The 15,638-nt window shown below is 40.9% G+C and overlaps 1 protein-coding gene across 5 annotated transcripts in view; it reads right to left on the bottom strand.

The window, feature by feature from the left end:
* The window catches only part of Mtdh (metadherin), a 54,990-nt gene extending 40,378 nt beyond the window's left edge, over window positions 1-14,612 (bottom strand). For 3 of the 5 annotated variants that reach the window (XM_034516252.2, XM_034516253.2, XM_034516254.2), the window contains exon 1: window positions 13,877-14,601. In XM_034516252.2, the coding sequence (XP_034372143.1) occupies window positions 13,877-14,254 (378 nt within the window). In that variant the 5' untranslated portion in view covers window positions 14,255-14,601. Of the gene's footprint in view, window positions 1-13,876 lie in introns of all 5 variants that reach the window. The other 2 variants (XM_034516251.1, XM_076911251.1) reach the window with 2 other exon arrangements.
* Between the last annotated feature and the right edge of the window lie 1,026 nt (window positions 14,613-15,638).

Here is a 15,638-nt window from a genome sequence, read left to right as displayed (position 1 = left end):
TTGTGCATGGTGAGTGTGGAGGTCAGAAGAGGCTGTGAGATCTTCTGGAGCTTAGTTACAGGTAATTATAAGTCACTCAATGTGGAAAACAAATTCAGGTACTCTGCAAGATGTTCTTAACCAGTGATCCCATTATCCAGGACCTCAGGAAACCTTTTTGAGACAGATTTTCTCCGTGCAACTCTGGCTGGTCTAGAACTCAGATTCACCAGACTCTGCTCCCCTCCCCGATTCTTCCTCTTCCCAAGTACTGGGAAGCAAACCTTTTCGCTATAGAACTAGACAGAAAACATTTTAGGATGTATGGGTCATATAGTCTTTATTGAAACTGTAACTTGTCTACAACAGCAAAAAACAAAACCAAAAACCAAAAACCAAAACAAAACCAAAAAACCAAGTAGGCAAAGATGATATATAGATCAATGCATGCTAGAAGACCCTAATGTTGCTTCTAATTCTATAATGTAATGGCTAAATCCCACTGTCACAGATACAAGCAAACAAAACAATTACTTCATTACTAACATTTCTAAAATGAGGGTATATGGGGACAGAATCAACTCTGTGATCCCCAAATCCACTTTGTAATCAGAATCATTCCTACTTTCCGCCCCCCTTTTAAACAATTCTAAGCTCTATTTACAGAAATGGAGAGACTGAGGAATTTGACAAAAAGGAAGCCATGATATTCATCTACTATTCTTTCTGAATCCCATCACTTATTTTCACTTATCTATTTCTCCATATTCAACCCATTAAAGTCAGTAAATTAATGTACTAGTTTTAAAAACTTTGTTTCTAATATACTTTTATCAAACATCACATCATAGTACAGCTATGTACTGAAGGAAAAAAGAGTGTTAAATAACTGTCTTTCTTATGTACTTTTTCCTTTGGCTCTCCTGGTATTTTACTCCTTTTTTTTTTTTAGATGCATGTCTGTATACTAATAAGAAAGAAAAAAAAGGTGCGAATTTGGATGGCTAGGGAAGTGAGAAGAGGCTGGGATGAGTCAGGGAAAGGGAAATCATAATAATTTGTATGAAAAATCTATTTTAAATGTTTAAAAAGTATCTATAATGTGACTTTACATGCACTGTTAAAAACAACCGAGCAGGAGCTACAGAGATGGCTCAGTAGTTAAGAGCATTTGCTGCTTTTGCAGAGAAACCAAGTGTGGTTCCCATCACCCACACAGTGGCTCACAACCACAGCAACTCTAATTCCAGGAGATCTGATACTCTCTTCTGTTGTCCATTGGCACCAGACATGCATGCAAACCACGTATACACATAAAGTAAAATAAAAATAAACCTTTAAGAATATCAGAGACCATTTACATTTTAAAACCCAATTTGTAGGTTTTCCAAAGATTTATGGCAGTCAAAACAAAAGCTGAGCAGGGCGGTGTTGGTGCACACCTTTAATCCCAGCACTTGGGAGGCAGAGGCAGGCAGATTTCTGAGTTCGAGGCCAGCCTGGTCTACAGAGTGAGTTCCAGGACAGCCAAAGCTACATAGAGAAAAAAACAAACAAAACTAAAACCAAAAACAAAAGCTGATTTCATAGCTGAATAAATGTCTAATTAATCAACATTTAATCTGCTGGATCTTAACTTGTTAAAAAAAAAAGATGGTGAAAGTCAAAACCAAGTTTCCTTACTCTTGATCTGGTTTTCTTTCTTCTGTGTTGTTTGATCACTCTCTGGGTAAGAAACCTCAGAAGGCAAGTAGACTTAGGGACATCTACAGGCTGATCTACCCTCAGAACCCCAATTCTACTTTCCAACCTCTGTCTTGTCTTGCTATTTCCATATGCTGGTTCCTTTTAAATCTTGTCTTTGTTTTTTAGGTGAAATCTTGCTATGTTGCTCAGGTTAGACTCAAACTCTCACTATCTTTCTCACCCATCTTTTGAGGTGTAGGGTTAAGTGTGTGCTACTACTAGTTTGACTTTTTCTTTTAAAATAGAAATGGAATTTCAAATGAGTTATTCAAATTGGCCGCAAACTCTTGGATATATGTACACTTCCTACTTCAGCCTTCCAGGAAGCTAGGCCTATATATGGGAAAGCCATCACACCCAAATATCATAGACTGTTATTCAGTCCATATTAACTGTCTTCTCTAGCCAAACTCAACTGTTCTCATTTCTTGTGGTTAGTTTTTCCTTCCTCTCTCCTCTTCCCCTCCCCTGAGACAAGGTCTCACTGGGTAACTGTTGCTATATGGAACAAGCTGGCCCTAGCCTCTGGAGTGCTGGGATTAAAAACAATGTGCTACTGCAGCTAGCCTGCTCTACCTCTCTATGTAATTGAACACTCTTTCCATAGCAGACTTCTATTTCATTTGACCAGCTTTTACTTAACAGGATTGTAAAACAATCTGCATCTGAGGTAAGCATTTATAAAGTTGAAGGACTTCTAACATGAACCTTACTTTCACTTAGGCATGTAGATTGTATACCTAGCTACAAAATTTGAACAACATAACTTGAAATTACTTGGAAACTAGTTAGAAACTAGAAGATCAATTACCAGTCGCCACAGAAATGGAACGTGGGTTTTGGAATTAGACAAACTGAGATAAGTTGCAATAGCTACCTGTGATAATAATCCCTGTCATTTAAAAATATTTTTCATGTGTGTGAGAGAGTACATGTGGAAATTAAGAAGACAACTTTTGGGAGTTGGTTCTCTACTTCTACTATGTAGGTTCTAGAAACTGAACAAAGCTCACTGGGTTAGCAGCAAGCACGTTTATCCACTGGGCATCTTGTCATTCCTAATCAATGTGATTTAAAAGCATTTTTCTTGATTTTACTCTGAATTTCATGATTTGTATGTATGAGAAAGCTGTGTACCTAGCTTCTATGGCTCTTGTTAGAATACACCAAATGGGACCATGTGAAAACATACCTGCTCAAGAAAATGTCCTCACTTCTAATATCCTTTCCTGTCTAAAGGCATAATACCCATGTGTCCTAGTCTCATATTCAAGCACTTATGGTCATTTTTATACTAGCAATCTCACAAATGTTAAAGCCTGGTGGTCAAATCATCTTGGACATGCATCCAACAGATACAACACTCTAGATATAAATTCCTTCAGAAAGTTAGCAAATTACAACTAAAATGTAAACATAATCTCTCCAAGGCTAAAAATAGCGTAGGGTTTGCTTTTCAAGAGACAGTATTTTTGTGTTACTTTCTTGTAAAACACAAAATTACTAGGCCAGTGTACACCTTTAATCCCAGCACTTAGGAGTCAGGGAGGCTGATAGAGCTCCAAGTTCAAGGCAGAGCATGGTAGCAGCATGTGTTGGTTATCCTAACCCTTGGAGGCAGAGGCAGGACTGAGGCCAGCAAGAAAGCAAGCAAGTTCTAGATCAACACGTGCAACATCATTAGTCTCACTCCAAGGGGATGGAGATTTTAGCTCAGTGGTCGAGCACTTGCCTAGCAAGCACAAGGCCCTGGGTTCAGTCCTCAGCTGGGGGGGTGGAGAGGGGGGCGGAGGCAGGTCTCACTCCAAAAAGCACAGCACAACAGCAATGACAAAAAGGATAGAGTCTAACAAAAGAAGTAGAGTATATAATAGCACACACTAAAATAAAAAGGGAACAGTATTCTTATTTCCTTAGTTCAGATTCCCAGCACTTAAGATAACAGCCAGGCATACCTGTCTGTAATCCCACCACTGTGACTGCAGGGCTGGCAGTCTGGCATGTGGAACAGAAGGATCCCTAGAGCTCACTGGCCATTCAGTCAAGCTAATTTATGCACCCCAGAATCAGTAACCTGTCTCAAAAAGAGAAAAGAAAAGAAGGAGAAAAAAAGTGGAGTGCTTGAAGAAGATAATCACACATTCTCTCTCTCATGTATATAAATACTATGTAGTTTGAAGGCAGAGAGAGAGACCAAGATTGAAATTCCAAGTGTGTGTTACCCTGAACATGTTTCTACTTCACTAGATTTTAAATTTTTACTTAAGTTGAAACTATAGGGAGCATGGAGGAGTCATTAAGTGTGTTAGTATACATCAGATAAATGGGAAGAGGCAAAGCATGAAAACTCAGAAGACAGAAGACGTACCTTTAGCAGAGAAGTTAGAATACATGAATCCTTACAATAACGAGTAATTGCTGAGTACTTGTTCTGTGTTCATAATCTACCAGAGGCTTCTTGTATATGATTTTTACTTATGGACAATAAAGTATCAGAGCCTGTCTAAGACATCAGGCAAAGTTAACTCTGGATGTACTCCCCATAAAAAAGACTTCTAGCTGTGAAAAATTCTGATACAAATTCTGGATTTCTTAGGAGTTTAAAAACAACTGATACATGTTAGATACTTTATTAACTACACACAGCACAGCCTGTAATTTATCTATTTTAAAATCCAACTCCAGCCTGGCGGTGGTGGCTCAAACCTTTAGTCCCAGCACTTGGGAGGCAGAGGTAGACGGATTTCTGAGTTTGAGGCCAGCCTGGTCTACAGTTCCAGGATAGCCAGGGCTACACAGAGAAACTCTGACTTGAATTTTAAAAAAAGTCCAACTCCAATAAAAAAATTTCTTCATAGCCACTAGAACAATATTTATTTATTTATTTATTTATTTATTTATTTATTTATTTATTCACTTACTTCATTTACTTAATGTGTATGAGTTTGCTGTAGCTGTCTTCAGGCATACCAGAAGAGGGCATCAGATCCCATTACAGATGGTTGTGAGCCACCATGGGTTGCTGGGGATTGAACTCAGGACCTCTGGAAGAGCAGTCAGTGTTCTTACCCACTGAACCATCTCTACAGATCTAGAACAATCTTATGAATATAATCTGTAATACAATTTGCAAATTTTGCCATATAATCAGAGCTACTTCACTTAGTGGTGAAGATCCTAGTCAAAGTTCAATTCTTCAAGGATTCCAAACTATTTCCTGATTAATTGTATTGTGGATGTCAATATCTGTCACATAGCTAAATTATGCTCTGGATGATTTCTGAAAAATTAAATACAAGCACTGTTTTCAGTTTGACATAATGAGAACTAAGATAAGGACTACAATAGATACAGATTGTCTACATACTCTTGCCTAAATTCTGATAATGGTTTCTAGCATTCTGTACATCAGTTTCAAAATTATTAGAAGAATTGAACAGAAAACACAAGAAATAAAAAAACTCCCTAGGTTACATCAAACTTAGAACTTTTTATTTTGCTTGAATAATAACTTAAAAACATCTCAAAGCCACTCTTTTTTAAAATTTTTATTATTATTTTTTCACATCCCAACTGCAGTTTCCCCTCCCTTCTTTCCTCCCTGTCTCTTCCCCCATTCACTCTTCCTCCATTTCTGTCTAGAAAAGGACAGTCCTCCCATGAATATCAACAAAACACGCATATCAAGTTGTAGTAAGACTAGGCACCTCCCCTGGTCCTAGGCTGAATGAGGCAACCTGGTATGAGGAAAACAGTCCCAAAAGTTGGTAAGAGTCAGAGCCAGCCCGTTCCCATAGTTAGGAGTCCCACAGGAAGATTTACACAACTGTGGCATATATGCAGAGGTCAGTCCTATGCATGCTTCCTAGTTGTCAGTTTGGTCTCTGTGAGCTTCCAAGGCTTAAAAAGTAGAACAAATACAAGTATTCAGGAGGTTTATTTGTTCTTGGTATCTAAGAAGAACACACAGATATTGATGGTCTTTTTATGCTAGTACTCTGGCAGTATGAAGCAAAAAGATTAAAAAAAAAAAAAAAAGTCACATACGCAAACAAATAGAGCCAAAATTCTGGACTTTTTTAAAAGTTTTTTTTTTTGTTGTTGTTTTTTTTCCAGTAGAAACTTCTAAAACTAAAGCAATAACGATGTAACTTAACTGGGGAAGTTGGGTTTATTCTATGAATACAATTTAATATCCTGGAAAATGTCATGGAAATCAGAGAGGTACAGTAAAAACATGATCTAGGCTAGTGAATGGTGGCACATGCCTTCAACCCTAGCACTCAGGAGGCAGAGGCAGGTGGATCTCCGTGAGTTTATGGCCAGCCTGGTTTACAGAGTTCCAGGACAGCTAAAGCTACTATGCAGAGAAACTGTCTTGAAAAGCCAAGAAAAAAACAAAACAAAACAAAACAAAACAAAATGCAACATGACCTTCTTAGACTGGAAATTAGGATATCATTTTGTTTATGAAACTCTTCTTGTCTATGACCTCAAGTATGTCACTTACTCTCAAGGCTCTTATATGAAACCATGAGTATTTTGACATATCACTTAAAGGTTTCTTCCTTCTTTAAAAAAAAAAAAAAGATTTACTTATTTTATGTATATGAGTACACTGTAGCTGTCTTCAGATATACCAGAAGAGGGCACTGGATCCCATTACAGATGGTTATGAGCCACCATGTGGTTACTGGGAATTGAATTCAAGACCTCTGGAAGAACAGTCAGTGCTCTTAACTGCTGAGCCATCTCTCCAGTCCCACTTAAAAGTTTTATAACCCATTATTATTTATAAAGATTTTACCTTTTAAAACATTTGTGTCTCTAAGTATATGTAAGCATGTGGAGGTACCCATGGAGGCCTGAGGCATCTAAACCCTGTGGAGCTTGAATTACAGGCATTTGAGAGCCACCTGATTTGATGTGTGTGTGCTTGGAAGAGAACTCAGGGATCTTTAACTGCTGAGCCACCTCTCCAAACCCATTATTACTACTATTCTTTTAATAATTAAAGCCAGAGGAATAGACTTTAAGGTAAAGAGAGGGTTGTAACTTAGTTACAACCTTGCATTCAATGCTTTGTATATGTATCAAAAAGAAAAATAGACCTAAGTGTCAAATGATAAAATTCAAAATTAAAAAAAAAATGTATGTGTATGAGCCTGCTTGAGTATATGTGCACTGTGTGTCTTTGAAGGCCAGAAGAGGGAATCAGATCCCCTGGGACTGCAGTTATGAATGGCTGTGAGCTGCTAAGTGAGTGTTGGCTATTAAGTCTTGTCCCATCCAAATTTACTTTCGGAAGTACCCAGCAAAACCACTACCAAAATAAAACAAAACCAAGAACAGTCTTAGTTCTACTGGGAATACATACATTTATTTAGCTCAATAACAAATTACTCAAATGACTACAAGTGTTATTATTTTAGGCATTTCATCAGTAACCAATCAACAAAGCCTCTCATGTCAGACAGGGCTTGCCACTGCCTTCCACTCTAATAGGCCAGTCTAATCTTGGAAAAGACCTTTTACAAGTAAACGAGAAGAACATATCCTGGTGGCCATCACAAAGGAAACAATCAATTGGAAGGCAGAATACTGAAGGGGATAATAATTTTAAATACAGTAATTGAAAAAGGATTTTCTGAGGTGATTTTTATTTTTGATACATATCAAGCCAACTGGCTTTAAACTTGTTACCTAGCCAAGGCCAATCTTGAATTACTAACCTTCCTATTTCCACTGCCCAAATGCTGGGATTACAGACTTTTGCCATCTCTTCTGACTTTCTAAGGTGATTTTTAAGATAAGATCTAAGAACTGATAAAACCGATGGTGATAGACTGTTCTAGAAGCTTTATCATTTATTCATGTAAAGCCAATAAACTATGAAAACATTTGTGAACAACCAAAACCAGACAACAACAATAACAACAAACCACCAGTGTAATTTAAAGTAGCAAATAAGATGGAGCTAACAACTGGTTTTGAAAGAAAAGCAGGTGCTGGGCCATATAAGCCATGAAAAGAGGTTTTTGATTTTGAGTCTAAAAGCTATGAAGTGTTGCTTTTAGGCAGGATGGAAATTCACTATTTCAAAAAGACTTCTTACTAGCTAAGCATGGGGGCAAATGCCTGCAATCCCAACACTCAAAGAGTCAGGACACCCCTGCTGAGACAGGAGGCTCCTGATAAGCTTGTGGTACTAAGAAAGATACTAAAAACAAAAAACCAACAGGGGCTGGAGAGATGGTCCAGCAGTTAAGGCAGTGGTTCTCAACCTTCCTAAGGCTAAAGATCATCTAAGATCCTACATCTTCTGAAATCATTACTCAGACTAAAAGATCAAATGAGGAATAATATATTTACTCATTTAAAACCTGAACTGACTTGGGGCAACATGAAAAACCACAAAAAAGAATGATTTTTAAAAATACCAATAGAAGAGAAAAAGAAAAAGAAAAAAGCCAACAAATGAAAAGTACCCTTTCCTTTCAGTTTTAGAGACAGAGTGCCTGAAAATCTCACCTAAAAGACCTATAGCTAGATTTTTTATTATAAGATAAAAAGAAAAAAAAAAGAAGATAAAAAGCAAACCAATGTATTAAAAATATATAGGTTGAAAAATATATTTAACAACAACAGAAAGCAAAAGCAAGGTGGCGGTGGTGGCACGTCTTTAATTTCTGTCTATGCCATAGATCAGTGCTGCTTTCAACCTGGGCCAGAAACTTTCTCTGGTGGGCAGTAGTTAACAAAGTGACTCACAACAAGTAAATGCTGAGAATATGATGTGAATGCTCAGCTCCAAAGGCAACATGTGTATCATCCCCTCAAGGCTTAGAGGACATTGTGGAAGAGGGGGAGAAAGAGGAGTGCTGCAAAGTGCTCTGTTGGACACAGCATGGCTACTGTACTCAGGAAGAAACAGTAACTGTTACCTGCCCAAGATCAAGGAAGTCAAAAGTCCCTCATGGATAGGGCATGAACTTCCGAGGCCTCAGAGTTGACAGATACTGGGGCAGAGGAAGTCATTTTTCTTTCAGGATATGACTACTGATAGGTTCCCTAATTAAGGTAGATGGGAAAGTTAGACACCCTCATACCTTTGTGCATCCAGGCAGCACTAACTGGACTCAGTGGGTCACTGAAAAGGGATATGAGAAGTTGGGGACATCTTAGAGGGGATGAGGGAGAGAGACAGGAGTAGATATGGGTATAATCAAGAAACAAAAAGCCAGTGGTGGCAACGCATGCCTTTAATCCCAGAACTTGCGAGGCAGAGGCGGGTAAATGTAAATCTCTTAAAATTGAGGCCAGCCTGGTCTACAGAGTTTCAGGATGGCCAAGGCTGCAGAGAAACCCTGTTTCCAAAAACCAAAACAATAACAACAACAAAAAGAAAAGGTTTTCTTCAATGGAGGTCTAGCAAACACATTCCAGGGCAGGCCCGATGCCCAGGAGTAGTTAGCCACCACAAAACACCGTGTGGTTGCTGGGAATTGAACTCAGGACCTCTGGAAGAGCAGTCAGTGCTTTTAACCCCTGAGTCATCTCTCCAGCACTTTGTTTTTGATGGCGCAGAAAATGAAAAAGTGTATGAAATTGGGTGGGGAGGGTAGTAGGGAGGATCTGGGTGGTTGTGGAAGGGCAAGGAATATGATCAAAATATATAAAAATTAAAATAAAGTGTATTGCTTTATTAAGAAAAAACAAGAACAAAAAAGGATGAGGGCTGAAGAAACAGTTTAGAACACTTGCTTCTTCCAGAAAGACTCAATTCCCAGAACTTATATGGTTGCTTATGACCACCTGTAACTCCAGTACCAAGGGGATCCACTGGCTTCTTTGGCCTTCATGGCCCCAAGCAACGCTTATGTGCAGGCAAAACATTCAAACACATAATGAAATGTTTAAAACAGAAAGAGGAGACTGATTAAGGAAGACATTCAACATTGTTTTTTGCTTCTACATCCACACACCTACAAGTTCACAGATGTGTGTATATATATCCCACACACATAAACATTTTGAAAATAGGAATTGCATAATTTAAGCAATATATCCTGAAACATAAAATGTTCATTCATAAAAGAAACTAATGGTTTACATCACCAAATTCACCTGAATAAGTGACTCAACTTAAGAAAATTTGGGGTCGGCTGGGTCTTGCTATATAGCTGAAGCTGACCTCAAATTCAAGATTCCCCTGCCTCTGCTTGAGTTTTATGATTGCAGGCACACACCACCACTGCATGGCTAGAAATATCTTCATTGTTTTCTGATGAATACCATAGTTCGAAATGGCCTGGACCTCAATATGTAATTCTCCAGACTCAGTGCTGAAATTACAAGGTCAGCCCTGTGTAGCGGTGCACACTTTTAATCCCAACACTTCAGAGGTAGAGGCAGGCAGAGCTCTGTGAATTTAAGGCCAACCTGGTCTACATGGTGAGTTCCAAGACAGCCAGAGCTGCATAGTGAGAGACATTGTCTCTAAACAAACATATGAAAAAGAAAACAAAAGTTCTTTTTTTTCCCATGAGACTTGGATAGAGTCACATGGAAACACAGGATTTGAACAGAGAGAGTTGGGTGCAGTCCGCCCTGAAAACAAAAGTTCTTATAGTGTGGACTTTATGGCTCTATTCCAGTGATTAGTTTGAAAACTATTCAGCTTGTTATGAATACAAATTTAAAAAGCCAGGCAGTGGTGTACACCTGCAGTGCCAAAAACTCAGGGCTGAGGTGGAGGGCCATTTGCAGCCAGGAGTTCAAGACCATCTAGGGTAACAGGCAGGTACAAGAAAGCAGGTTCCCTAGATCCAGTTCTAAAAAGTTTGAACTTTAATGGTCTGAAACACAACTCAGGAATCCACAAATTTTTAAGGGCATTCAAACTGACTCTACTGCAAATACCCCAAAAGGGAGGCTCCTTCAGTATTTTAACTAAGATCTTCAATTTGGACATATAAATAAGTCAGTCCGATTAGGTTAAATGTTGTATTCACACTTAGGGCTCCCTATTCCTCCCAAGCTGTTTTTCTCAGCTTTTAGCATTTCTCAGGCTTTTCCTACTAATTTGATTAAATCTATTTACTTTATAAGCAACTTCTGTGATTAGACATTTGGTGCCTTCTAGGACCACAGTGAGGCTGTATTGTTAATGTTTTTGAATAACCCCCTCAGTATTCATTGGAGAGGGATTCCAGAACTCTCAAGAATACCAAGAAGTACAGATCCCAAGTAACTTATAAAATAAAATGAAGTATTGGTACATCACCTACACATATCTCCATACATTTGAAATCATCTTTAGAGTAATTATACTTAGTCCAAAGTACATATTTTATATACAGTTGTTGCGCAGTATAGGTTAGAGACTAATGACAAGAAAGAAATCTGTACCTAATCCAGTACAATTGCAGTTTTTAAAAATCATTAATCTGGGGAAAAGAGGTCTCATGTATCCCTGGATGGCCTCAAGCTTAAGATGTATGGGATGACTTTAAAAGTCTAATTCTCCTGTCTCCACTTTGAATGTTGAGGCTATAGGCATATGCCAAGACCCCCAATTTATGCAGTCCTAGTCAATAAACCCAGGGAGTTATGCATGCCAAGTAAGCACTCTAACCAACTTAGCAACATCACCAGCCCACTAAAAATAAAATGTTGGTCCTTAGTTGGTTTAATCCATAAAAGCAGAGCATACATGGGGAGTGGACTGTGAACAAACATCTTCTGTAACTGGCACAGAGCTCCCTGGGGAGACTGAGCTTCTACTTTTCATGTTTCCTTCACAGTAAGATGGACAACACCCCTTTTTTCTTGCTTTCAACCTGCAAGTAGGCCTTGTTTGTTTTTTCCTCCCCTAAGTAAAAATGCAGCACAGTACAAGAAACAAAATGAACAGGAAATAATAAAGTTTATATTTAGCCTTAGCAGTAGTTTTCTAAGAGGAGGGTGGGATGGGGGTGTCAGACCTTCTATCAAATGAGAAACCAATTCTGTGTGTCACAAATGCATTAAAGAAAAACAAATTTATGCCTGTGCTAGAATACAAAATATATTTCTGAGTTGCAGACAAAAGTTTCAGGACCATACATAACTTCTCTAATACATTCTTACTATTTGGCAGCTGGTTATTTTTTCACCCAATTCACACTCAATGATCCAATGTCAATTCCAGCTCCTCAAAGATCTCAGTAGATTTACTTATTACCCATCCCCCTTCCTTAACACAAATGAAAAGCAAGATGAGCCAAATCCTATCTGTTGTACATTTTTCATAGTGAAGTGTGTTGTTCCCTTCAGATGTCACTGTGTCATGATGCACTTCCAATGAACTCTTGGAGCACCTGTCTCTCCTCAGGTTCATCTGAAATTCTAAACATCCTAAAGAGGCTTTGAAAATTTCACAACCTGCCACAATCCACACAGGCCTTAGTATTAATGCATGTGGTTTGTTTCAGGATCACCTTTACTCTGAAGCCAAGCAATTTTATTTTCATTAAAACATTACTTAACTTGGTGCTGTCTACAGAACTTTTAGTTATGCATGTTCTCGATGTGCTCTGTATTCTCTTCTCTTAACTTCAGAAGAATTACACTGACAACTTTCTAGGTTTCCTCTGTCTTTCCACTCAGCAATCAAAACATGAATGCTTATGATATGAGCGGTCAGCCTTCTTTTTTGTTACTAACAATATCCTTTTTCTGATTCGAATCCCAGCTTCCTGATATAACTTACCTAAATTTCTCGAACTGGAACTAGTCTCCACCTTCTAAAACATACCAACATTGTATTCATACCTCTATTTAGCACTTATGAGTCCGTGAACACAGTTTTTATGAACCTGTCTCCCACACTAGCTGCCACGATTGACTTTAATTCCTATATGCCCATCAAACCTACCACAGCACATCTCTTCATAGTAAGATGGCTTACTGACTTGTTCTGAAAAGGTGAAGAGTTACATTCAGATGATATAAAAATAGAAGATATTTCTTTTTCTTTTTGGAGACAAGGTTTCTCTATGAAGCCCAGGCTGTACTGAAACTATGGCCTTAAACTCAGAGATCCGCCTGCCCCTGCCTTTCAAGTGCTGGGATTAAATGTATGCACCACCAACACTACGCTAATAGATATTTCTAATGTTTCTTATCTTTCATATTACATAAAATATGCAAAATAGGCTACTAAAATAGTTCAGTGGGTAAAGGCACTTGCCAACAAGCCTGAGTACTGGAGTTCAATCCCCAAGATCCACGTGGTGGAAGGAGAAAAGCAACTCCAACAAGTTCTCCTCTGACTTCTGCATGCGTGCCATGGCACAAGATCTCCCCAACAAATATTCATATAACAAAATACTACGGAGAAACCACAACACAGGATACAGAAGTAAAACACTAAAGCCTAATAAAAATGGAATATATTTTGCATTTCCACATGTCGTCAGCAAACTTCGGCTTGAAACCTCTCAACCTTCAGCATTCCAATCTGTCAGCCCTTTCTACTTTATTTAAAAAAAACAAAAAACAAAAAACAAAAAACAACCTTCCACATCGTGGACTGTGCTATAGACTACTTTGCTGAATTTGCCTCATGTTTTGCTCAGTATTAGACCGCCAGCTCCCTTTGCCCATCTCCTGTACCAGCAACCCAATGGCCACACTCACAAGGCTAAGTCAGGGTAATCATTTCCCTTTAACATTTCCAACTAAGATGAGTATGTCTTGATCTGGACACCTTTAATCCTCTTTAAGCCAGAGTTTTTAGGTCACCGTACATCCTCCACTAGCCACGGTCTCGGGTCTCAACGTGACTTGAGATAGACATCTCTTTCTTCCAGGCAGTCTTTTCAGAACTTCCCAACGTCACTGTAAGGTCCCACTAACCTCCACATGCAGCCTGCTTCCATAGGCCTCTAGGAAGGATATGCTTTTGGGGAAGCCAAGGTCCCCATCTGACGGCTGTAAGTTTGGGCACTTTTATTTAAATCTACCCCTGGAGTTAATTTCCATGCAGGAAAACTTTCCTACTGCTTCTTACACTTCCCGACTTCCCTCCACTCAAGGAACTAGTTCACCTACCACCTCGTCCTGAGCTCTCGCCTCCCTTGGCCCCGGGCTCCTCGCCACTACTCACTTTGGGCTTTTCAGGCGGCTTCTTCCGGTTCTTCTTCTTTTGCTCCTCGCTTTTGAGATTCTTTAGCTGGGCTGGGTCCTCGGGAGCCGGAGTCGGCGAGGCCGTCTCCTCCCGCTTGCGGGGCAAGCTCCTTCGTTTCTTGCGGGCGCCGGCGCAAGCCACGGCCCAGCCGTAACCTAGAAGGAAGAGCAGCAGCAGCCCGAGAGCGCCGGTGCCCACCAGGATCACCCAGCCCGGGTACCGCTTCGGCTCCAGCCCCAGGTCGAGGCCCAACTCGGTGCGCAGAAAACCTAGGCCGACCGAGAGCAACTCCCGCAATCGGGCAGAGCCCTCCTCGGCCTGCTGGGCCAGCTCGTCCTGCCAGCTTCCTGCAGCCATCTTCCCTCCCGTCAGAGAGACTCGCGGGATGACGCCGGGGAGCACAGACGCCGCTGGAACAGTCGTAGGAGGCGACGAGGGCCGCGACACCTCAGGCCGAGCGCATCGCGGCCGCCCCTCACGCCGAAGTAGGAAATAGGCGGCCGCCGCCGCCACGGGGAGGGCCGAGGGTTCCCAGTCCCCGCAGCCGGCCTCACGCCGCCGCCTCCAGGAGGACACCGGGCGGCGGGGACAGAGTGTCTCCAGAGGCGGCCGCTAAGCGGCGTCGGGGCGCCAGCGCCGGGCCCCGCTGTCCTCCCCCGGCGGAACAATGGCGGCTCCGGCCGTGATCCACGCTGCGCGCGGAGGCCGGCCGGGTCACGTGGAGGCTGTGGGCGTGGCGTGGGTCACGTGGTCACGGTGGGCGGGGCGGGGCGGACTCTGGTCTGGGGGGGGGGGGTCCCTTGCGTTGTGTGCGGTTGGCGGCTTGGGGCGACGCGGACCTTGGGGAGCGGGAGCTAGAAGCCTGACTGCAGAACTGCTGCGGGCTCCGGCGCTCTGGGTGCGGAGAGGGGCTCAGGGGTGAGGTCTGCGCGCGAGCAAGACGGTCACATCCATCGGAGTATGAGCAAGCTTTTCGCTTTCTTCCCTGCAGTGCTGGTGCAGTGGACCGGCTTTTTCTCCCTAGGTCAGGGGCCAGTTGGATGCTTCCAGAGGGAGCTCCATGGAGTCTGAGGCCGCGGGCACGTGTAATTCACATCTGAGTATTCCTTCGGGGCGGACTAGCATATTAACATTTGCCAACGTTTGCGTCCGTTCTCTCATCCACTCCTGCTGTCTGTTGTCAGGCTCCAGAATTAAAAAGCCGGCAAGCCCGTGGGAGGCACTATTATTTCCCTACTAATTTGTAGCCTTAATAGGAAATATTGAGAGGAAGCCCATTAGACTGTATTTATATGCGAGGGAAGCATATTATTTTAAGCTTTTATACAACACAAAAAGAGTTGCGATTTTTGAATGCATGTGTTGTCCAACAGTCGAATGTAGCATTAGAAGGAAACTAGGTGGGTTGGGGAATGTCGCTCAGCGATAGAACATGCTTGCTGAACATATGCAAGGCTCTGGCGTCGATTCCCAGCACCAAAAATAAATAACTGAGACGCTTCTTCAGTTCTTAATTATAAAAATGCTTGGGGACTACCTTAGTATTTGTATTTTGACTTTGCTGTAAGGAAACAGTCTATAATTAAATGATAATTAGTATGTGAGCAACTGAAGTAAATACAAACTAAAAACCTAGTCATGTATTTTGACCCATCAGTATTGTAATGAGTTTTGTGATTAATGTGTGGAATGGAGTGTTGTAAGTAATAAACTCCTATTGCTAAACTTTTTGCAGACTTAT

This window comes from Arvicanthis niloticus, chromosome 13 (genome assembly GCF_011762505.2).
Source record: "Arvicanthis niloticus isolate mArvNil1 chromosome 13, mArvNil1.pat.X, whole genome shotgun sequence".
Lineage (NCBI taxonomy): Eukaryota > Metazoa > Chordata > Mammalia > Rodentia > Muridae > Arvicanthis > Arvicanthis niloticus.
This window is presented reverse-complemented; position numbering and strand designations above follow the sequence as displayed.